This window comes from Saccostrea echinata, unplaced genomic scaffold, assembly GCF_033153115.1.
Source record: "Saccostrea echinata isolate AGI-Se365-2 ecotype Australia unplaced genomic scaffold, CSIRO_AGI_Sech_v1 ptg000029l, whole genome shotgun sequence".
Taxonomy (NCBI): Eukaryota; Metazoa; Mollusca; class Bivalvia; order Ostreida; family Ostreidae; genus Saccostrea; species Saccostrea echinata.
This window is the reverse complement of record NW_026889778.1, coordinates 7,297,160-7,323,129: the sequence shown is the minus strand read 5'-3', so window position 1 is coordinate 7,323,129 and position 25,970 is coordinate 7,297,160. Positions and strand designations below refer to the sequence as shown.

Sequence of the window (25,970 nt, the reverse complement as noted above, 5' to 3'; positions counted from 1 at the left end):
TTAATATCATATTTTATGGTTCTATATCTTCTTTGTTTTGCACATCACGACAGTGCGCATTGTGCAAGCATTTTGAAGCGTATTTTTTTTTTAAATAACAAAAGATTTTTCTATACATTATACACTCGTTGAATTGGGAAATGGGGCTGAATAACCATGCTTATTTGTCATTAGAAAAAAAATTAAGTTAAATTATAGTCATTAAATGCAGAGAACCTCGAACACTAGGATATCGAGCTCCTATATCGAAATAAGTACTAAGAAATCACTATTTTTCATGGGGGGGGGGTTAATTTTCGTGGTTTTCTGGTACGAAGAGACCCACGAACATATGCCAAATTTCCAATATTTGACATCTCAACACGTCTTCTACCACGAAATCAAATCCCCACGAACCAATAATATTTCCTCAAACTACAAAAAGAAGGAGGGCACTTTTGATTGGCGTTAGGCAGAAATCTGGGCGCACTTGAAAAGTGAAAATTTCATTGATCTGTCACATGAAACTTTAGCATCCTTTTGATGTATCGGGTTCCTGTGAAATAGGAAAGGGAAATATTTTCCCGATATTGTATTCTGATTTGCTAAAAAAAAAAAAAGAACTTGAAAATTGACTAGATGAGTCATTTGGTACAAAATGATACATTTTTAAACGCGTTTTTCTAAATATTTGCTACCTCTGGGTCATCTAGATCTATCCATGATTTTGAAACGTTATTTGTGTGCATTTTAATTTTCAAAAACTAACAAACATTTGTAAAAAATGGAGAGAAGACCAAGAAACGATAAAAAATTAACTTTTTCAAAAAAAAAAAAAAAAAAAAAAAAAAAAAAATCCAACAAATCGAGAAATTACCATGCTTTTATACACATTAAAACCTGCTTTTAAATTTTCTTAAATCTTAGCAACTAGTATTTAGAAGTAAAAAGAAACTTTTCCGATAGTAAATTCATTTCTCCTGTGATAAGACATCACTGCCTTTTCCATTCATAAAATGACCGTCCCTGCCTTTGAACCTGAATATAATCTACTGATTAAAAAGTAAGAGGTAAAGTGCATTTTCATCTGACAATTCTTGGAACCATTTAAGATTCGTTTGATTTAATCTGATCAATCACATGTTGTTAGAAAGAGGAGGTCATAGTACGGACAAACAGCTCTGGCGAACAGCATTATTTGTTAATCCTTCTTTCAACGCATCATGAAGAAAAAGGTACTGCTCCTAAAATTAAAAAAAAAAATTGTAGGATTAAATTGTCTGCAGCAAAAGAAGTCACAAATTGATTAAATTCTTTTGGTTAAGTTATTTTAAATTTGAGAGAGAGAGAGAGAGAGAATCTGAATGAATGCTTGACGTTTTGAACATCTGATTTTGTTTTATGTTAGTGCAATGGAGTTAATTATCTTTTTTTTTTTTATCTCGACAAGCCTTACACAAGTCTGCACAGAGTTCCCGCGCTGATGTCGGAGAGAAGCAACGTATCCTTTGACGTCAATCGTCTGTTCAGCAGCGCCCTCTTCCAGGAGATAATCAAGGGAGATAAATGTCCCCGTCCTACCAATCCCTGCACTTAAAAATATATGGGTTTCTTAGTTTATAAAAGAAAACTATCAACAAAATTTAATGAAATAAAGAAACTTTAAGTAAACATTTGTGAGTTTGACCTTCAATTAGACATGTAGATATTTCGACGACTTTTTTTTTTTTTTTTTTTTTTTTTTTTTTTTTTTTAATTAATTTGCAATAGCTACTTCCATTCATAGCATATGTCGACTAAATATATCCAAGTGAACATGAAATAAAAGACACCCCTGTGATGTCTTTTATTTCGAGTTCAACAGAGTCAGCCACATCATATTAATATTTAGGTATTTTACTGTCTATAGCGGGTGAAACACAACAAAGGGAACAGTAATGTTGTACTTGGGGGTAAAAAATTAACGTCTTTATTTTGCCCCAAAAATATTTTTTTTAAAGAGTAGAGTCTCTAAAGGATCTAAAACTTAAACGGTTTTGCGAAATTCATATTAGAACTTTATTTTTCACAAGCTGATAATAACCTCATTTTCACAGGTTACGGACACTACAAGTGTTGTTTTCTTTGAAATAAATATTGAAAACTGTTTATAAACTTCATTTTTCCAACTGCTCACAAACAAACAACATATAAAAATACATAATATGGACAAAAGTTGGACTAGAAAAGGTGTTAATACTTTAAAATGAACACATTTCTTACTTCGTACATTTTTGTTTAAAAATGGTAGTATTTCAATTCATCTGAACTCTTTACTTCCAATTCAAATAAAGAAAAAATTATTGATAAATAACATTTTTGATGTCTTTGTTGAAACAAAAACACTTCCATTAAAATAGGAAATTTCATTTTCATAAATTTTTGTAAAATAATTTGATTGCTTTATTTAGTTACAGACACCACAAAATCCAAATATTTAAGATTGGCTTTGGGCTGTGGAAAATTTTTTTTAATGAACTTCTGAACTATTAGAAATCAGATTTAAATGATTTATTAAATACAAAGTACATGAAAATTAGATATTATTTCAAGTAAAAACAATTTACTTGCAGAACTAATGCTAATAGGAAAGATATATTCAATTTAGAAAATTCTGAAGCTTCCTGTTTTCACATAACTGTATAACTAAAGTGCAGAACAAAAAATCTCTAACTCACTAACGTTTTATGAAAACTATTTATAATGCAGATACACTGGTCGACGAAGTCAATCAACCAGATTTAAGGGTTACGGACACTACACGAGACTGTCTGGCAAACATGAACTTTTTCATAGTCTTTTGCCATCTTCTTTTTCATTTTTTTTTTTTCGTTTCAGTTTCTCCTGATTTTTTGATTCTTCAGATCTCAACGCCATCTGATAAAAGCATACCATAACCAATATACTTTGTCTATTTTAATTTATACACTTGTAACTTTATACAGGTATCATGTGCAAGTAGAAAAGTCAAATCTTAAAGAATATAGCTCACTTATTTCTTTAATGTATTTTTATTTTATTCTGTGAAGCATTCTGTTTTTCTTCAAACAGTTAAATGTACAATACTTAATCTGAACTTGGTGTAATTTTAGTTGTTTTCTTTTTTTACAATATTTTGTAGTGTCCGTAACCAAATTACCTCCCCAATGTTAAACATTTTGAATGCAAATTTACTTGCATTAAACACATTGTAAGATATTTTCTAATAAGCAATTAGACAATTGAAGCAATATATCACAAGAAGTACGGGTTATGTGACTCATTATAATAATTTTTCCATGTCATTGTGGGTGTCCAGTCATATTTTATTTTAGTACTTGCAGTAAAGAAAAAAACCACATGATCTAAAAGAATTCCTGCTGATAAACGCCTTTTTATCTCTAAATTTAATAATACACTGCTTCAAAAAATTATCTGTAATTTTTTTGGGAAAAAATATAAAGATTTAATTTTTCAACTTTTGGTTACGGACACTACACACTCCACAAGTTATTTAAATTAGGATGAAACTTATCTTAAATAGAGGAATTCCAACAAGATTTTGTTAAATGTAATACCAGTTGACTTCCAACATTGAAAAAAAATAATGGCATGCTATCTGTCTTAATTCCTAGGATGTCAATAGCATCTGCCAATATCATGGTGTAACACCATTGATGCTGCATATGGAAATGATGCAATCTGGGTTTCCCAAATCCGTTGCATTATCAAAATGAGGGAGAAAAATAAAGTACATTGATTAACTTGTAAAACAAACCTCTGACCTTTGTGAATATACTAGCATTAATGTTTTAACATAGGCTGTTTCAAACTGACTCAAATACAAGTTACGGACACTACATGATTTTGTAGTGTCCGTAACCACATTTGAGATGATACTACAGAAACAGTGGTGATGATCAGGAAAATTACAGCACATCTCAGCATCTATATGAAATGCCTATCTAGAAAATTAATTAAGATATTTATAGAGCCTTCCAATTTCACAGAATTTTAGTGGTTGCGGACACTACAGGTTTTTTGTAAAATCTTAATTTTTCACATTAAAACATTGATGAAATTAAATTACAAGAGTTACACGACCCAATTTTTTTCTGTAAGTAACAGAACATTAATACTATGATTTTAGACAGAAATATGAAAAAACAAATGATATGGACATTATTTTTATTTGGCATAACGAGAGGGGTAAAACTAAGTGAAAAAATGTATAACATTGCACCCCTATTACATTTTCTTTCATATCTTCAAAAGTTATGATTCGATCCTGAACATTCAAGCAACAAAATAATTTGTAAAAAAAAAAAATCAATTGCATGATAATATATGATATTTAACAATTATTTCAATTGAAAAATGCTGTAATTTCTAAGTGCAACAGCATAACGCTCAAAAAATGGGGTACATTTTTTGCATTTACTTAAAATCTGTTAAACCTAGATCAACAAAATTTTGCACACAAGTCCTTCATAAGTATTCCTATGAATAAATCGTGATAAATTGCATGAAAAGAAAATCATGTTTTTAAAAATCATGTATAGCAATGTGGTATTTCCAATGCGCCCTATATTGTGTTTCACCCGTAGACAAAAATGGTTAACAAACAACTAAAGTGATGACGAGATGATTTCAACTTTTCCATCCTCAACTTTCCTTATTTATGTAGAAATATTCCAATTTCACCTGCATATGTCTCCGAACTTATTCTATATGCAAAAGCGTGTGAGCACGATCAATATTTATACTGAGATAGGCTACTGACAAATATGTTGATATTCAGGGATTTCAACAATCTCGTTTATAGTCAGCATTTAAAAAAATCTACGGTCGTTATGATGACCTTGTTTGCAAATACAACCTATTACTGGGTTGTATTTTGACTGACTTGTTTTTTTTTTTTTTTCAAGCTATTGTTAGATCAATGTTTTATGCTAAAGGACAAGGTATGGTAACGGCCAAATCTGGCCCCTTATTTGATCTAAAAATCAGAACACAGGTAAAATTGTGATAGTTTGTAGTTCGGAACTTAAAATAATGCTTGTTTTAAAACCAGCATTAATTTTGATTCAAAGCTTACACGGAGGCCACAAAAGCGTGCAGAAGTAGGACATTTCCCGAATTTCCTCAATTCTGGCGGAATTTCGTGAAATTTGAGATACTTTTCACCTCGGGAAACATAGAACAGAAGCTTGCCTATCTGAGATATTTATACTTAAGATACATCTGATACTACTGTATGAAATGTATAAATTTGGTAGATAGGCAAGCATGTGCTCTATATTTTCTGAAACAAAATGTGCTGTAAAATCAATGAAAATTTGCATTAAAATCAGAAAATTCGGAAATTAACATACTTTCTGACCTTCCTGTGACCCCTGTGTATCCACTAACTTAGAACCAATACTCATTTTGTGGCAGGGGTAACAACAGTTTTTATTGATAAACTGTTGCATCATTCTAAAAGACACCCCAAACCAGGGGCCAAAAAGGGGTCTTAGCCTATCTTGTCCTTTCACGAAGGATAACACCGTCTACCTAATCAATACATAGGGGTCACGGCGGGCGTGACCGGTTGACAGAGGATGCTTGCTCCTCCTTGGCACCTGATCCCACCTCTTTTTTAGGAATGTTTATGCCCTGATCATTAATTTTTTACTGTTTAAAAGACTTTTGAGATTCATCACTGTTCGTTATTTTCACAACCTTTTTCATTAAAAAGGACTGTTTACGGTAGCTCAGTCGGTAGAGCGGTCGCTCCGTGATCGGAAGGTCGTGAGTTCGAATCTCGGCCGCAACTGACCTAAGTCGATAAAAAATGGGTAGCAACTTTTCCTTCGCCATGCGCTCGGTACTTTGAAGTGAAAGTTGCGGGTCCTTCGGATGAGACCTTAAAATCCGAGGCCCCGTGTCACGGCAGGCGTTGGCACGATAAAGATCCCTCACTGCTCAATGGCCCTGAGTGCAGATTAAAGGTCAAAATTTGAACCCTTCACCGGTATATGGTGACGTCTCTATATGAGTGAAAAATTCTCGAATGGGACGTAAAACAACATACAATCAATCAATCATTAAAAAGGACTTCCACAAGATCCATAAGCATTTTTTTAGAATATTTCTTTTTGAACCTGTAACATGAAAAGGTGCTCAACAGAGTGGATTGTAATTTATCCAACAAGCAAATAGCCTCACTACATTGTTCTAAATAAGCTTTCTAATATCGGCTAGATGAATCCAGGACAAATTCTCGATTGTGTTAATGATTAGATCTTCGAATGATTCTGGAAAATCTTTTCTGAAGACTTATACACATGTGCTCACTTAGGTTCGGTTTGATGTTCGGGCTATATGTAATATTCTATGCAGATGGTACTTATGTTTTTAAAAATAGTCATCGTTAGAGTTTGTACATCTGAAGCAATATCTTCTCGCTCATTAATATAGTATTTGCAAATGGTCTCAATATAAAGTTTAAAATCTCATCATGGTATCAGTTTCTGATTAGGGTTCAACTCGTGATCTGCTACTCTGTATTTCCATCGTTACTTCTCTTATTTATTCCTAACAAGGACCGTCTGACCATCTGTGACACTCAGCTAGGACAAAGTGTGGATTCAAGTGTAATGTAAAATGAGAGAGAGAAATGTAAATTATTGCTTCGTTTTGTTTTATGTCAATGCAACGATCATGGAGAATGTGATTTTTAAAATCCTGATTACGCTTTCACAAGTCTGTACAGATTTCCCACGCTGATGGTGGAGAGAAGTGCTACGCATCATTTGACGTCAATCGTCTGTTCTGCTGCGTCCAAGAGATAATCGAGAGCAACGAACGTCCCTGACCTACTCCAAACCATTCACAGAAAAATCATCCATGCAAAGGAGAATTCCTTCACATGTTATATGCTGATATACTTGGTCATTTTTTTTTCTATAATTGTATTAGTCTTTTAATTTTGAATCTTGACAATTAAACACCACTTTCTTATTTCTTCTTAACTGTAGAGACTTTTCTGTATGTTACAGAATACCATTACTCTCTTGTTGTACCAGATCCTTGAAATATATTTGTAGAAATTTTAGCAACTGTTCCAGCAGTTTATATGCTTTTATTCAAATGGCACATGCATCCTTCTATTTCCACATTGCAGAACCATGCTATGAGACCTGATGCAATGTTTAGTACATACATTGTAAGGCTTTAATTTTGAACGTAGGTGATAGTATATGCAAAATAAAAAAGAAACGATCAAATATTTTTCATTCTTTTCCCTTCTGAAGGGTTTTGTTACTGGGTGTGCTGATAGGAATTCCATTGTTTTATTAAATACACAGGGCTCTAATTGGCGACTAATTCATTCGCCATGGCACCTAAAAGTTTTGATTGGCGCCTAAAATTTTTCCATAAGTCACCAAATTTGAGACATTTTTAAATTGACTTGGCGATCGTCGAATTCCGAACTTTTAACATTTTTAAAATTTTTTGTTTTTCTGAAGAAGCGAAAAGAAATTTAAAAGAAGAGGAAAATATTTTTAGCTATGGACATATCGTGTTTTCTTTTTAGTTTTTTTAGTAAGCACACGTGTGAACAAAATTTCACGTCGCGTCACGAGTCCCCAAATTGAAGACTATTAACTTTTAAAGTTGGAACCTAAGAAATATTACCTGGCGACTAAAAATTTGCATTGGAGACTTAATTTTATTGATAAGGCGCCGGCTGGTGCCTAAATTTTAGAGGTCAAATAAGGGCCTGTATATACATGTTTGTATGCTATTAAAACTTTGTTCAGAGAACGAAATCGAACTATGTTGTCTACTGAATGATCATTGAAAGGTCTGGAAATGTCACTGAATTTCAGAGATCTGCGATCCATTTGCCTTTCAGTTAGCTGAATGACATAGTTTTCATCCTGTGGTTGGCCCGTTACATGTAAGTTGGTTTTTTTTTTTTCAGAAAAGTTTATATCTGTCAAATTATGAGCTATCTTCTACTGTCTTATTGATTGATATAATGATCAAAAAATTTAATGATCCATTCCGATTTTGAGAACTTGAAAAACAGATGACGATAGAAGTGTCGTTCGGTTATTGATAACAGCTAGAGTGTCGTACATTTCATTTTTCTTCAGACGGGATTTTCGTCACGTGCTCTAATTAACAAGTCTTCTTGTATTAATAGTTGTCGTTTTACTACAATCATGATAATGATTTAGTACTAAACTACTGAAAATCAAATAAAAGATTTATATGTATTTACCTGCAGTGGACGACTATTGGTCCGTCTGTTGAGGTCAGACCATTCCTGATCAGGTTACGGAAGCAGATGACTGACGTCAGATCCTCGGGGATGGAGTTGTCAGGCCACGTGGTAAAGTGAAACTGCGTCACTCTCCTAACATCCTCCTAATGACAATTATAAATCTTCATAGTAATTTAAAGATTGTGTTTCTAAGGTAACCATAGCGTAGTTATAATGCAGAGTTTATAAAAGAAACATAATTTACATCCACGTGCAAAAATTCAAATTCTGGAAAACAACCCCTATTTCACATTTAAATATTCTGAATAAGAATTATTGAAAATAACATTTTCTTTCTTTCTTCGTTGAAAAACAAATGTTCCTACTAAAATGAATTCGTACTTAAAATGCCCCAGGCTGCTTCCAATCTCCTGACATGATTGTAGCTAAATGTATTTTTTTTTAAACCTTGCAGATTTAGGATCAAAAATCATTCCTAGGCAGAATGCACATGAACTTCATCGTTTACCTGAGTTGCAAGTAGAGATTCCCAAATTAGACTTATGCTTAACCTTCTAATCAAAACAAAAATTAGGATCCGTACATAAAAAAAAACAAGCCAAAAAAAACAAACAAACAAACAAACAAACAAAAACAAATTTCGCAATCTTTAAAAAAAATTATACTTCAAATTTCTGTGGTCCTAATCATGTTGAAATGTTATTCATTAAAAGTCTAAAACTTCTCTGGACAGGAGAAATATTTCTAAAACGTATAACCTTGCACAATTTTAGCTTTAAATGTTATGGCTAAATTTGAACTTTAAAGTCATAAGACCTTGCTATATAGCCTAAGAAAATATTTATAAGAAGCGTCTTGGTCATAAGCCATTCCGATACAAAGTTGTCTTTCAGAATTTTACAGTTCTGAGCTCTTTGGCCTCGTTTTCGTCTAAGTATTTTTGGCTCAGGGAATGAGGAAATTGAATCAAAGTACTGAAAGTACTGATGGGAGTTGATTTCAATGACGATTTCAATCAAATTTTATGTTTGTAACCTTGTTTATAACTTTTCAAATTATGCACAACATTAATGCTCGAAATTTGGTATACGAGAATCAAATGACCAAGAAAATGAAAGTCAAAGAGGTACTAAGGCTTGTTTTGATTTGACCATAACTTTTGAATGATATACGAAAACGTGTAAGATTTCTTCACTGCTCAAAATTTGTCAGTAGTTTAAGGTATTTTCCTGACCAAAAGTTTGTTTGAAAGTGCTATAGCAACTTAGCTTTTCGTCAGAATGTGATACAAGTTGTGAATTCCACGCCTATATATAAAATCTTTGAATAATTTTTACGTGTACGTTTGAGTTTACATATATAGAAATGGTGCACATTTTGCTAATTTACATAGCCGCCACATAGTTTCAAAATGGCTGATTTTTGTTCAGTGCATTATATAAGGAACAAACAGATTAAAAAATATTATCAATTCGGAATAATTTCTTCCTTATTTGGTTCTGTCTTTTATTGTGTCCTGGATCAGAATGCAACCTTTCGTTTATACAATGACGAAAAGTTGGTAGTTCCTTTCGAGTTTAAAAATCTAAAGCGAACCTTCATTACAATGATATTCATGTAGGAAAAATGTGGTGAAAGAGCTTACAAGGTCTTGATCAAGTAAATTTATATTAAAAAAAAAACAAAACAAACAAACAAACAAAAATAATTGCCATCTTCTAATCACGTCCTCATCTTGCGTGAAATTGTGGAACTTGCACTTTTAGTTTCTAAGATACGTCAAATAAGGTTTTTTTAGACTTGAAAATTATTAAGCTGAAAATCACCTTTAAGACAGAATTCAGAAAAACTGAACAACATTCTCAGTGGGGAAATGCAGGTTTTGTTTGTTTGTTTGTTTTGTTTTTTTTTTACCTGAGGAGATATTGAACTTCATTATTGTCATATGATGAGGGACATTGTCATGTTTCATATATTAAAAAGATTGATAATTAATTTTTTTCCGAAAAATAGCACAAAAACAACACTCCTAGAAGGGTAGATCAGTTGTTTATTGCCCGAGGAGATTTTGAACTTCATTATTGTCATATATAATGAGGAATATGATCAAATAATTATTAATGTTTCACATAAAAAGATCAATTTTTTTTTAAATATAAAAAAAATAATGAATATTCATTAACAACGGTCAAGTTGTCAATAATTCATGAAAAAGGTGTACAACATTTAAACAAGTAATGTACCCTGACCAAAGTTAAATCACCACAAATGCAATCTATATTGGTGATGAAAAAATTAACGGAGCAACGTGATTACTAGGAATAACAATTCTTCTCAAATTTATGCCATCTTTACAGATTTGTATCGCTTTTATAGATTTTTTTTAAAAGATCAATCACTGTTTGTTATCTTCAACTTTTTCATAGTGATTTGGATTCACAATATACATCTAGTAAAAGTGAAAAAGACTTACAGATTTTCAAGTCTACAACAAAATAAAATAGATTATGATCTTATATATAATGTCGAAGTGTAGGGAAATCTACCAAACTCAGATAGTACAGCAAAATTTGTTGCATATTTATGTACACCAAGTATTAATTTGCAAAATTTCAGTTTATCACAGAATAATTTGGATTACACCTTGTCTATTGTCCAGCCAGGGTTTTTTTTTTTTTTTTAGTGTATGTGTTAAAAAATCAAAGTACTGAAGGTACTGATGGTAGTCGATTTTAAGGACGATTTCAAATATAATTTTATGTTTTTAACCTTGTTTACAACTTTTCAAATAATGTGTAACATTATTGCTTCTTAATTTGGTATGCGAGTATCAAAAGACTAAAAAAGATGTCAAAAATCTATGAAGTCAAATAAGTAAGGCTTGTTTTGATTTGACCATAACTTTTGAATGATATGCAAAAATGTTTAAGACTTCTTCAGTGCTCAAAATTTTTCAGTAATTTAAGGTATTTTCCGTACCAAAAAATTTGTTTAAAAGTGCCAGAGCGACTTTTTTCGTCAGAATGTGATTCAAGTTGTTGATTCCGCTCCTATAATCTTTGAATAAATGATTTTTAAGTGTACGTTTGAATATACATATAGAGAAATGGTGTACGTTTTGCTAGTTTGCATAGGCGCCATTTTTGTTCAGTGCATTATAAAAGAAAAAAAAGCATAGATTAAAAAATATCAATTTGGATTAATTTCTTCCTCACTTGATTCTATCTTTTATTGTGTCCTGTATCGGAATGCAATCTTTCGTTTACAAAATTATAATGATATTCATGTAGAAAAAATGTGATGAAAGAGCTTACAAGGTCTTTATCAAGCAAATTTATCAATATTTGTCGTTTTCCGATTTCATCCTCATCTTGCGTGAAGTTGTCAAACTTGCAATTTCAGTTTCTAAGATACATGTAATCAGGTGTTGTTTTTTTTTTAATGAAAATCCCGTTTTAGACAGAATTCAGAAAAAATGAACAACACTCCCAGTGGAGAAAATGCAGGTTTTTTGTTATTTTTTTTTTTTATCTGAGAAAATATTGAAGTTCATTATTGTTATACGATGAGATAAGTACTTATGTTTCATTATAAAAAGATTGATTTTTTTTTTTTTTTTTTTTTTTTTTTTTTTGAAAAATATCACAAAAAATAATGAATATTCATTGGCAACGGTCACATTGTCATTAAGTCATGCATAAGGTGTACAACATTTAACCATGTGATGTACAGTGCTCTGACCAAAGTTAAATTACGACAAATACCATCTATATTGGTGATGAGAAAATTAATGGAGCAACATGTATACCAGAAATAGAGATTCTTCTCAAATTTATGCCCTCTTTCCAGATTTGTATTGTTTTATAGATTTTTTAAGATCAATCACTGTCTGTTATCTTCACCTTTTTCATAGTGACTTGGACTCACAATATACATCTTCACTCTTGTAAGGGTGGAAAAGACTTACCAGATTTTCAAGTCTATACCAATAGCTTATCTTAATTTGATCTTACAATGTCGAAGTGTAGGGGAAATCTACTAAATTCAGATAGTACAGCAAAACTAGTTGCATATTTATGTACACCAAGTATTAATTTGCAAAATTTCAGTTTAGCACAGAATGATTTGGATAACTTCCTGTTTATTGTACCGCCAGGGATGCTATTTTTTTTTAGTAAATGTATTAAGATAAACCCAAATTTCAAATGCATACAATAATTAAAATAGGGTTAATTGAATGATCAAAAAAGTGAGCAGTGGTTTTGATGTCTAAATTTATTATAACTACATGTATGAATTTTTTCTTCCCTTTTTAAAATTAATTAATTAATTTTTTTTTTTGATAAAGTTAATATACTTCGAGCAATAGATCAGAGCATGAGAAATGATACACTTAGGTATTTGTATTTAGATACACTATATGACATAACAGTGTATTTACATATTAAAAAAATTTCGTTTGTTTATAAATTAAACCTTATTGCGTGGCATAATTCATTTTTAAATGTATCATTTTTATTTATTTTGTTTACTTTTCGCTGGAATCTAACTAAGATTGCTGCGAGATGAAATATTTCATTACGGGTATATTAAACTACAAAGCAACATATTTGGTCTTTGTTCGGAAATGTATACGAATACCACGGTTTTGTTTTAGAAGGAAATGGGCTATTTCAACACCCCACTCCACTCCAAAAATACTAAATGTGCCCCAAATTAGCAAAATTCTGGATCCACTCCGAAAAATTCCGTTCCATCAACAGAGACAATTACATGCACAGCATTAATATTTCTGCAAAAATATAAATATTAAACGAGTCATCTCAATTACACATCTGATAAAAATTAATCCTGTGTATACTATCAATAATTATCATTCCAGGCACAAAAGTAAAAGGCTGCTAAATTAATTTTGTCAAGTAGGTCACGTCTGCTGCAATTTGGAGATCTTATCTGCGACTTTAGAACTTTACACATGTTAGAGATACTTGAGGCACATAATGTCCGCTGTGATAATCAGTCTAAACATTATAGAGTTTACATCAGTTGTCTGTATCAATCTGATTTTGTGTTCTCTGTATATACTGATATGCATTTAAACGTATGTCTGATTATTAATCCCGTTATTATGGGGCTCATATTGTCGAAGCATGATGTTTATGCATCGTTATAATCACGAGGATACCTTCAGCCTTCCCCTACAACCTGCTGACGTATCTAAGCTATTTTAGGAGCGAGTTTCCTATCTTAAAATCAGAATATATGTACTATTTTCTTATTGACAATATCTGTAAATCTGTTTTCTTACATAAATATTTAGGCCTGCCGTTTACTGAGATTACATGTATACATTGCATTTTTAAATCTTTACACCCTGCTCAATTTGTAGGTTAAAACCGTAATTTCAACCTTTCTCCCATTTTCACAATATCCTGCATTTAATCGAGGATGTATTGATGCGCCTCTGGCGCGCTGACTATGAGGAGTTGATAAAATCAACTCCCAAAAAGTAACATTCTCTGAGAATCACAGAGGTGGATTAATTTCAGTTTGATTCTCTTACTTGAGTTTTTGGCTTCAGGGCGCTCTAAAAAATTGCTGCTTTAGAAAAAAATTCCACTTAAAGAGGGGAGGGATTTGTGGGGTGTGAAAAATGTTTTTGCCCAGCCTTGCAAAGAAAATAAATACATTTACATCATTAATGACAAAGTGAAATCAAAAAGATTATAGAGATGAACCTGATATTGGACAACCAAATAACGTAAAATGTAATGGTTAAAGACATCTACGGTGTCCAGCCTGATAGTGTAAGGACCAATGTCCAGCTCTGTATCTGGCCAGTACTTCAGACACTTCATCTGAAAAAAAAAACCGACATCTTTTATATTTATAGCCAACAACAATTCAACAAAGAATCTGTTGTGAACACTAGAAATTCTTTACTATGAGCATTTTCCACACCATTTCTAACTACCTATTTAAAAAACATGAAGTGGTGAACAAAGAATATGCATTGCTTCTTCGGTTTTTTTATTTTAGTTTTCATTTTGGGAATACTTAAGTATATGATAAACAACTGTAAGCAGAACTTTACCCTGTCACCTTCGTACAGATTCGTCAACATGACAATTCTAGTAGAGTCGTTCTGCCATATTACTGTCCAAAAATCCTCTAATGTCTTTGGATTAAAAGGACCTATTACGATAATACGTCTATATAATTGCTCTAGCTTTAATGAACATAAATGAAATGAAAGATATGTATTTTGTTCTGGTTTGTAACTGTAAGTATATTGATTATAACTGATTCTATTTTATTTATCTACAGGAAGTTTTATAGATTTAATTTAAATATTAAACGTTTTAAACTTGTAGAACCTGAAGCTCATTTTCCAAAATAAAACTCCATTGTCTTAGAATAAAGATGTACCTTGTGCAGCTATATATAAACGTTCTCTACTGAAGCCCTAGGGGAAAAACAATGCACTAATATACATGTGTACATAGCACAACAAAAGTAATTTCATTTATTGTCCATACATGATAACAAAAGATAATAATTTCAAAACATCTACTCTGAATTTTTTGGTATGGATATTGTAATTTTATATTCACATGTACGTAGGATGCGTTGGCATAACCATCATTTTCGTCAGCCTCTGGTTTAATTAATTTCACGTGATTATAGTCATCTGGAAAAAAAAAAAACTTCATTGTGAAACAATGGAAAGAAATGAAAGAATACAAAAAGAGAAAATGTAATGAATTGTAAAATCAATTATCCTCAAAGTACAAAAATTGTTAATTCATTTCAAAATATTCATTACAATTTTTTTACTCACAAGGATAAATGCCTTTATATCTGTTACTCCTAATATTTTGAGGTATTAGAGCTTGTGAATGGGACTCTAGTAATCCAGAGGGAAGACCCTGTAATGGATATTACATTCTGAGGAAATTCGATCCTATTTCAATATTTTCTCGTATCGCACGAAAATTCTTCAACTTACTTCAAATTCTTTCTTCAGTGTACCGTTGCTTTTTTTCTGAGGTAGTTCTGAAATAAATTGGTCAATTGAAACTCTCTGTGACGTCAGATTACAATATTCTACAGTGATGGTTTCCTCTTCCTCTACATAATCAGCCTCGTTCTGAGGAATCTCCTCCAGCTCCGATTCATTTCCTGACTGAGCTCTGTGAAGTTCCGTTGAGATGCCATTTTCTTTATTAGTTTTGCTGGTTGGATTTTTCTTTCTAAATTATAAGATATTTTAATGACTTAATTTTCTCCAATGAAAAGAAACATCTTCAAAGTGCTTTTGAAATTCAAAATTATTTGATCAGAGGTGGAGGTAACATTTGATGTTGTTAAAACACGTTTGCCGAATGTATCAACATCAAATTCTTTAATTTTTCATCACTATCAGATTAAGAGAAATTCACTGAGTGACCAAAGGGTTTACCTTTTTAGGAATATGACCACCACAACTGAGATCAAAATAAAAACCAATACTAAAAGCGCAGGCAGCAGTATTGTTGTTTGATGCGGGTCTTCGTCACCTTCAACTTATAAAATAGGTTTCAATATTACTAACACATCTTTTATTATTCTGAATTCGGAACAGCAAAGTAGCAGGACGTGTCGTCGGTCCTCCAGTAACAAGAAAATATGCCTTTTACATATTAGTTGAATTCCATTATGAGAATATAAGATGTTCAATTTTTTTTTTCAAACTGGGAGAGTGCTGCATGTTTGGGATGTAAATATTTTGTCCTTTAAAAAATTGGAAATAAACAAACTGCTGGGCACTTTAAAAACTATTTTGCATTGTTTAAGTTTTAAATAGAAGTATTGCACATTAAATAAATTGCATCTTATTAATAAACATTTAATGTATAAACACTTGGTGCTTAAGGTGGTATGGCACTCTGATGAAAGAGATAACTTTCTAAGAAATTAATACTTAAATGTCCAATAGTTTTATAAGAGTAGAGAATGGAGACCATGATATATTGAGTTCATTCAAAACCAATACAATATGAATTAAAACATTGACTTTCATTTTCGTTTGCCAATATTTTTCGTACTTAGACACTGTTAAATATAACAATTGATCGAAAACATGTGCAACGAGTTCTGTTACAAATTGGAAACATTTTATCTCTTTAGAAGCAATTTTAAAAAATACATGTATTAATTATTTACAATTTCTTAATTTTCATTATAAGCACATTTTCCCTTAATGAAATAGTTTAAGTACTGTAAAATAGCTCTGGCGGATGGATGCATATTTTTACAAGCTTTTTTATATGTGTATTTTTTTATACCGTTTATGGCCAAATTCCTAACCTTGAAAAAGTTCAAAGCGATTGCACAGAATGACATGACGGAGTTGACTTAAAAAATAGTTTTGAGAAAATATAGATCAGTAATATTTTGGGTATAAGTGTGATTTTTTTTTTTGGGAGGGGGGAGGGGGGTCTTTCGACAATTTATGCATCAGGTGCTTGTGTGTGGTACATTTAAGTCTATCATTTCACTTGAATCCTCTTAATAACTGTAATGATTTCAGAAGAAAAAAAACGTGTAAATTTTTATTCCTTGCTGCGCACAATATTAAATCTTTAAACCAACATTATGTACTTATTCCTCTTTGTGTAACGAAGTTTTCTTTTTGCAAAATGTAAAGTTTTAATACATATTTCTTGAATTATTGTACTGTTTATGAAAGTTTATTATTTATAAATTGATTATTTATTTCGTAAAATGCATACGTTGAAGTGTTTAAAAATTGCCATTTTTCCATGTTTAAACTGTTTATCATCTATTGGATGGAATAAAATGAATTCTAATGCAATTGTTTTGTAAGCTGCATTTTTATTGGCTAATACGCTGCTGTTTCAGGCCGATAAACAAGCATTAACAAGAGTAAAAGCTTTTCATAATAGAACGACGCAAAAACACAACGCTTCGTGACGTATTTCAGAAATCAAACTCAACGAAAAAAAAAATGTAAATATCAAACAACGTGCAAAATTTGCATTAGAATGGGAATAACTATCCTCTCATTTGTTATGCATGACTGTTAATATTGATTTAACGGTCGCAAACATCCGTTTTACAGCAAAACTCAGTTTGTAACCGTTAAATCAGCATTAATAGTTGCAAATAACAATTAAGAAGATAGTTTTTCCCTAATTGTTATAAATGAAACAGGATGTGTTAAAGTTTTTTAATCACGTGTTTACGTGTAAATTTTTACGTAGTGTTTAGTCTCTCAGCATTATTTATAAAACACGTACTTAGTTTTTGAACAATTTAACATTTTTATTACATTAGCTCTTCAAATTGTGTTTTAAAAATTTAAACACGTTGATTTATTCATTATCTGTTTCAATTTGGTATTTATTTTCAAACGCTTCGTATTACAATTGCTATTCGTGAAATTGAAGCTGTTATTTTAAATCTTCTTTACGGCAAATACATCCTCAGTAATTCAGTTGTTCGCACATGGTACCGAGTGGTACCGGAAGTGTATCCGTCCTTATCAAACGCAAAATGAATATTATACCCTTTTATTGACAATTTTCCTAATGTACTTCCGTATCGACTCAGAAATAATTAATGGCAAATTTCTGACAATAGTCCCACGTAGGATATTTATTACTGATTTAAATAAGGAAGAACTGCTTAAATTATCATGATTGGTTAAAATCCTCAGATCAAAATAAATATACGTATAAAAATACATATTCTAAATTTACACTTTCACCTCACACTTCCAATTACCCTAGCTCTGTAGAACAAAGTTCATATATCTTATTAAAGTATGCTTACTTAAATAATACTATAATTATAAAGCACTCCTCTTCCTACTCGAAATATTACAACGCCTTCTACATGTAACGTAAGAAAATCAAACTGACGACAAAAGAAAGAGTTAAGGGGTCACACTATATGCTAGGGCTGTGCAATAATATCGAAATTCCGGTATATTGAGATTCGTTAACAAAAAATAGCGTATTGCAATACGTTTTTCCAGTACCGGTATATCGGTAAAATGCTTGGGCTTGGGATTTCTAAAGTAAAATCTAAAGTTTAAGATGTCAAACAATAAGGTTGCTGTTGTATGGTTGTATTTTGTTGCAAAACTGAAGTGAAATCTACAAGAACTTTGTTTGCTATAACGTATTTATAATTATTCACTCTGATTATAAATGGGGGTTATTAAGATAAGAAAAGAGCATTTTAACTGTTATTTAAAATATTGCAATACATATCGCAATACAGTTTAAGATATCGCAATATATCGCAATACGAAGTTCCCAGTCGATACCCGGGGCTACCATATGCGATTCATTTTATCTGAAAAACATTGACAATGATAAATTTAATGAATGGTTATATGAATTGAAGATGACCATTTAAGGTAAGGTTTGCGACCCCTTCCAAATTTTATTTTTTCTAAATTCTACACATGTCATACATCAATTTGTTTGGGAAAAATAGCTTCATCATTTAACATGATTTTAAAAGATATTGCCCGTTCCGTTTTTTTGAATAAAAGACGACAAATTTGAGGTATTTGACGTTTTACGTGTTTAATAATTTTCAATGAAAAAATTGATTTATTTCTTATATTATCATTTTAAAATAATGAAAATGGCATGAATTATTATATTTTATGCTCAATATATCTTAAATTTCTATTTCTGTTATTTAAAATGTAAAAATTTGGGTAAAAAAGAGGTTTTTTCAATTTTCCATAATAAAGTGAAACCGTTGCCATGGCAACAAACAAGTAAAAATTACCATTATCTATATCTACCGATTCCACGAAAATCCAAGAATATGTTAATTGGATTATTTTCATTACTATGAACTAAAAAAATATGGATGTCCCCAACATTGTTTCCATGGAAACAGAGGCTATATAACAGGTTTTGTACATAAAAATCAGACTTTTTTGCATTTCAAAAGTAAACATTGATACGATTTTGAGAAAGTTTACTAGTCAAACTAAATTTTGTATGAAATTTTTTTTTGGCAGAAAATTTACCACAATTACACTCCTTCTATGCTACTAATCAGTTCATTGAAAGACTCTTGGTATACATGTCCTACTTAAAGTGCCTTAATTCGTTTACAATATTATTGATAAAATAGTCAATGGAATTATGTTTCAACAACTTTTAGAAATACATGTATTTATAAACATTCCTGAGGTGTATACATGTACATATATTTGTTCATCATGGTTTCTTAGTATGCTGCTGTTGAAAAACAAGTTTAAGTAAACCAATTAAAGTTTTTTTTTTTGACCTCATTTGATTTAATCATTCCAACAGATTTCAACTACATGTATTAATTTCTAGGCATCCTTAGCTAAAGTATTTACTCATCTATGACTGATGACGCTTTACATGCTATCATTTGAGTTTAACAGCTGTAACATATATCTACATATCAATCATTTTATTAGTCTGTTCATTTGTTTGTTTAACATCCCTTCAAGAATTTTTCACTCATATTGAGACGCCACCACTTGCCAGTGGAGGGCTGCAAATTTAGACCTGTACTTGACACTTATGGCCTTTGAGCAGTGAGGGATCTTTTTCGTGCCAGCAAATACGGAGATAAAGGAATTCGGTTTATACAGTCTTATCTGAAGGACCAGTCTTCAAGTCCTACAGTGGGATTCGAACCCGCAATGCAAGGATCAACTCCTTCTTCAGTGATTCTAGAGCAAACGCTGTAACCACTGCACCATGAAACAACTTTGATCAGTCCCAGATTCTTGATAAATGCAGCTGTATGTAATAAGACAATAACATTGTGGATAATTTCAATGTTTTGTAGACGAATATGGAATTTGTTTCACGAGTGTGACAGGATTTTTTAATATTTTCACGAGTGCAAAATACGAGTGAAAATATCAAAAAATCCTGTCTCACAAGTGAAATAAATTCCATATTCATCTACAAAACATGAATTTTCTGTTTATTACATTTTCTTAGATTTTCCCTTTGCCTCTGTCTTTTGGTAACACAGTATCATACGCTGTGACATCATAGTTTAGCGGTTGAGACGTCATAGCTAAGTGATTGAGAGATTGAAAAACGTTGTAAACATGGATTTTTAAAGACATATTTGGAAAAAAATCTTTGGCAGTATATATATTAGTTTCTATCAGAATGGCTCATTAACTCTATCTTATAACAGGCCGGGGATTTTTTAAATAACACTCTTAGTGTATGGAAGGAAAATCGAAAGTTTGGCCGTACTTCTGATATTCTCACACTGTAAGAATACCATTTTGATATCCTTTCACAATGTGTCAGAATATCACTTTTATTCAGTTAATAAATTACAGTATTTCACTGCTGAAAATGTAATAAAAGGCGAATGAACATAAAAACCCAAATTAAAAAGTCCCTGTGAAGAAAGGTGTCCATTTTACTGTTTAACCCCCCTCCCCTTCCACAGCCCACAGCGGATGCTGTAAAGACTTTTCAATTGAAAATATACCATGAATATTTCATCTTTTTTTTCTTTAAAAGGAAAAAAAATATAGTTTTTAAATATTGATAACATAGAATATGAACCTTTTGATGTTAAATCTGTGCTGACTTCTTGATCACAACACTGTTCATTATCACACTCTGTGCATATCTTTGTTGTTTGCTCACATGTTCTGTTCGCTGGACACTCGTATTGACAAAAGTCGCCATAGAAAGAACCACGACACCGACCACACACACCAGTTATTGGACTACACGACTCACATTCATTTCTACATTTTGCGCAGTTTGGACCATAATGGTTTGAAGGACAAACTATGATTGAAAATATTGAACAATAGATCATTCTACATAAAAGCCTTTTATTAGTCATGTTTATTTATCTGTGTAAATCTTTTATATATACTGCATAGTACTAACTAGCTTAAAAATATTTGCATTTTTTTTTCTTTGTTTTGAAAGTTTATTGGATTTTTAAAAATGTATTCATTTGCGCCCTTTGATAGAATTTCATTCATAATAATTAGAATCTATTGTCGTGAAAATGCCCTGCAAATCAGACCTGCTCTAGACACTTATTGTAACTGAGCTGTGAAGCATTTCATTGTGCCAATACCAACATCAATTTAAGAAATCTCGTCCATAGTACAGATGTTCACTTCCTGCAGTGTTTTTTAAACCCTTGAATTAAGAATTAAGTCCTTAGCTAATTGTAGACAGTAAATTGACCTAACACTACACTATTTTGCCAAAAAATGTCTTTTGTTCTGCGAAGACTTACAAACAAACATGATAAGCAATATAAATTCAACATTTTGGGAGAATTTGTATCTGCAGATAATTGTATGCAAGTATAATTGCTCGAATATTTCTCAAAAGACCTTACAAATAACTAAGTCAAAAAGCACTCTGGTTTCTCAAATAAGACTGTACTATTTAACATAGAGGGTAATGATGTAGTTCTTATAAGAATGGGAATTAAAGACACGTAGTATTGGGGAAAGGGGCCTCTCCCTAGAATTTTTTTCTCGCCCCGCCCAAATACACACACAATTTGTAGCTTAATCAAATCCTCAAATGTTAATGTATTCAAGTGTTCGTTTGTTTGTTTGTTGTTTAACGTCCCTCTCGAGAATTTTTCACTCATATGGAAACGCCACCACCTGCCGTGGAGAGCTGCAAATGTTGACCTATACTCGGCACTCAGTGCCATTGAGCAGAGAGGGATCTTTTTTCGTGTCAGCACCTACTGCGACACGGGACCTCGATTTATACGGTCTCGTCCAAAGAACCGGTCTAACAATTCTTATGTTGGACTGACAGGTCGGTCAACAATGAAATTGTTAGACCGATGCAATGAAAATTTTGTTAGTTAGAATTTTTATTAGTAATAAATATATAGAAAGATAATTATAAGGGTATAAAAAATATATATTTTGAAAGCTGATTTAAAACCTTTAACTTACGAATTGGATACACTTCAAACAGTCTCAGTGCGCCGTGATCGGTCCTTTTGATAATAATTGTATCCCCTGTCATTTCTCTGTGACACTCTAATGCTTTCTTCTGTTCATTTAATCCCAAAAGAGTGAATGACCGGCACAGTGTTAAAGAATTCATTACTGTGTTGCTATCTTTAATGTGCACTTCATAAGTACCTAATTAAAATAACATAACACAAAGTGAATGAAAAGTCTATTAGTTTAATATATCAGGAGTGACATTTTGTTCCTCACATTTCACATCAAAATAATGACATTGATAGAAAAAGCAGGACCGAAGGATGTAGCATGAATAGTGTATCCCTCTCCTTTTTTGTGGGGTACATCTGCCATAACAGGTTCTCGCGTGATGTACTGAGTCTTGCGCTTCATATTTAGAATAGCTTCTTAAAGTAAACATTGGTGCAGATAAATGATTTTGTAATACCGGTATGGTATCACTCAAACATCCATAAATAAAACATTCGATGTGCAACTTTATTCATTTACAACGATATTTATGCTTAAAATAAACAATTCCTATACATTCATTCACAAGATCAGCTCTTTTGCTCACGAATTCTCATCGGTTGTCCCAAAATTAAATCGATCATGGTCATTAAACATGGCGGACAATTCAACTTGTGAAGTTGACATAAACGAAAAATAACTGATATATAGACTATTCATTAATTTTTTTTTTATTTTTTTTTTTGGGGGGGGGGATAAATTCATGTCTTACATAATATAATTTTGAGTTCAGTTAAGAAATGATAATAAAATAGTCACTTTCTCGTAATTTGAGCCTAAATCTGTGCGGGAGGGAGTGAATCACTCAAGCATTTGCACCATTACAGAGATCCTATTGAGTTGAAGCCTCCTCCTAAAACATCAGATTGAAAATATATATCGGAGAGGGGTACATTTTTGCAGCTAGTGGGAAGTAATATCGCTTTGGGGGACACAACCTTGCAAGAATTCTTTACAGCAGACGTTGTTGAGGGGAAACAACCGTACACTAAGAAAACTTCGTTTCTTTTAAATTTCATTGTATACTAGTATAATTGCAACATTATTAAGGGGCACAACATAGTGGTATAAATTAGCGGTGTTCTATAGTATCCAGTTACCCTGAGTAATAAGTATAACTCACGGATTACACTCTTCAAAGAAGATATGATTTTATTCCAAAACCAATTGATAGTAGACAAACTGTAATGCAAATGTAAAAACACTTCACATATTGATATTTACCTCCTCTAATTGACAAGAGAATCCATTTCATTTCATAACGTCTGTCAAATCTTATGATCCATGATGCGTTGTTTCTTTCCTCTGAATTAAAGTAAGTTTCCGTGTTGCCGTCTAAGGCTTTAGATACTGGTTCCCAAAAATCCGTAAAATTTTGTATTATATGTGGTGTCAATAGAGAAAGTGCTAAAAACAAATGATGATTAGGTTTATTTTTTAAATACATTATCATTCCAAAACTGTAATATTTAAAACGTCTTCTATTTTTAATAATTTATGGTGGAAGATATTAAAAAAAGCTACCGAATTAAATAGTTACAAAATAATCAGAGAAATCTAATATCATGAGTAGATATGGTTCTAATAAATTGTTTACCAATTGGCTTCACTTCAAACACTTTCAAAGGTCCATTTCCTATATTACTGATGTTGATTATGTTGCCTTTCATCGTTGAAAGACCTGGATATTTGCATAAAATTATTTGATGCAAGGATGGTGTGTTTGTATATCTAGGCCCAGAAACCTCCGCGCATTTTACTGAAGTTGTTTCATTCAGGTCAACATAGACTTGGTATGCTTCTGTATATAAGGAAATACACGGTTAATATATTTGTAATCGTGCTGTTTCTATTCATATCTTACAGATATTGATTTATAAACTATGAAATATTTCATACCAGAATTAATTTTGAGAAAGATCCAATCAACTCTGTAAACATTATCCAGCTTAACAGACCACCACTGATTATTCCCATCATTAGTCAAGGAGTAAGTTTCCATGTCATCATCACAGCCAAGACTAGCGACAAAGGAGCCATTTGTAGACGACTGCTCAGCTTCTTCACACAGAATGTGTGATAAATTTCCTACGACGAAAATCAAACCAATATGACAACTTGTCTTCTAAATTATGTTAAAGACTTCTTGTGAAAAAAATTCTTTTCAATACTTCTTTAACGATAAGATGTTTTAAGTCTTAAAAGTTACCAGAAAAATCCGTTAGAGAAAACTTCATATCAATGCAAATTAAGCAGCAAAGGAAATCACTTTAGACCAATTAAAGCAAACAGAAAGATTTATACATACCTTTTATAAAAGCATTAAAAATTGATAAAATTAGAGTAAAATGCTTCACCCAAAATACTTCAAGCATAGTCAAGTGAAATGAACTATATAACTTTCCAATCACATAAAAACATTAAAATAGTGAGGAAAAAAGTATAGTTTCAAACAATCTTCCTTATATTTGACAAAGTCCCTGCTAAACAAAGTTTCTCCCTGGTTGATAATGACTAGAAATTGGAAATATTGGACTTCCGTCCGGTTGCTTTGTTAAAATATTTAATGAGTTCATATATTCGTCCTATATGTTTACTATGTTTATTTTTGACATCTTTTCCGCTCCATCTTTGGATTTTTGACATAATATTGCTCTTAGATAGAATAAATGATGGAAAAATAAAACTTAACTATCAGCAAACACCGAAAAATTTATTTATTACATTTATTTTAAAGTGAAAAAAAAATTGGTTCATCCATGATATCGTTTAATGAAGTATTGAAAATATGCTGTTCACGATTAATATTCTCTACTGAATTTATGATAATGAACAAAATGATACATACCTTTATGTTTTTTCATTCCAATTTTCTCTTCTCTTCCAATATCATTTCATAATTTTAGTATAATATGCAAGGCACGGAGTTTTAAAATAAGAATATTATTTTCGATGAAGGCTTTAATTTCTTGTAAATATCTTTAAATCCATTTCTTCGATGCAATACAAATTACTTTAAAAAGACCTATAGTAGTAACTTATTGTCAAGTCAATAAGCAGAATTTTGACAATTTGTTCATTTTTTAATTCAGATATAATATTTCAATGAACCTTTATATAAAGTAGAACCTTGTAATATAGTTGTAATTTCTTGATCACAGCTCCTTCCATGAAATCCATCATTGCACCTGTCACAGGTTCCTGTTGATTGTTCACATGTCTTGTTGTGACAGTTAGCTGGACACTGGTGCTGACAAAAGTCACCGTAGAAAGATCGACGACATTGATGACATACACCAGTTATTGGACTACACGACTTACACTCATTTCTACATTTAGCACAGTTTGGCCCATAGTGGTTTGAAGGACAAACTATGATTAAAAATATGGAACACTAAATGATTATTCATATAATGTTTTAAACTTCCAAGAGTTTATTTATAGACCCTATTCACAGTTTACAGAATTGTATTGTTTGTAGTTTTGTTTTCTGTGTGTTTTTCTTTCTGATTGATCACTGTTCGTTATCTTTGTTTCCTTTGTTTTGATAGTTTGCCAGACTTTTCTATTAAAAAATACACAAATTTGCGCCCCTCCATAGTTTTTCACTCATATTGGTTTCCTCACCCATTGTTGAGGAGGAAAACCCTGCAAATTCAGACT

General features: G+C 31.6%; 1 protein-coding gene across 1 annotated transcript; it reads right to left on the bottom strand.

The window, feature by feature from the left end:
- Window positions 1-853: 853 nt before the first annotated feature.
- LOC133194427 (receptor-type tyrosine-protein phosphatase T-like) lies at window positions 854-24,400 on the bottom strand. Its single transcript, XM_061330386.1, is given in 14 exon segments — window positions 854-1,223; window positions 1,436-1,571; window positions 8,273-8,418; window positions 14,014-14,133; window positions 14,370-14,420; window positions 14,890-14,966; window positions 15,117-15,204; window positions 15,285-15,561; window positions 15,738-15,840; window positions 20,881-21,111; window positions 22,263-22,454; window positions 23,532-23,714; window positions 23,905-24,108; window positions 24,207-24,400. Coding segments are annotated over 14 exon segments (1,995 nt in total). The 5' UTR covers window positions 24,310-24,400; the 3' UTR covers window positions 854-1,139.
- Window positions 24,401-25,970: the final 1,570 nt, after the last annotated feature.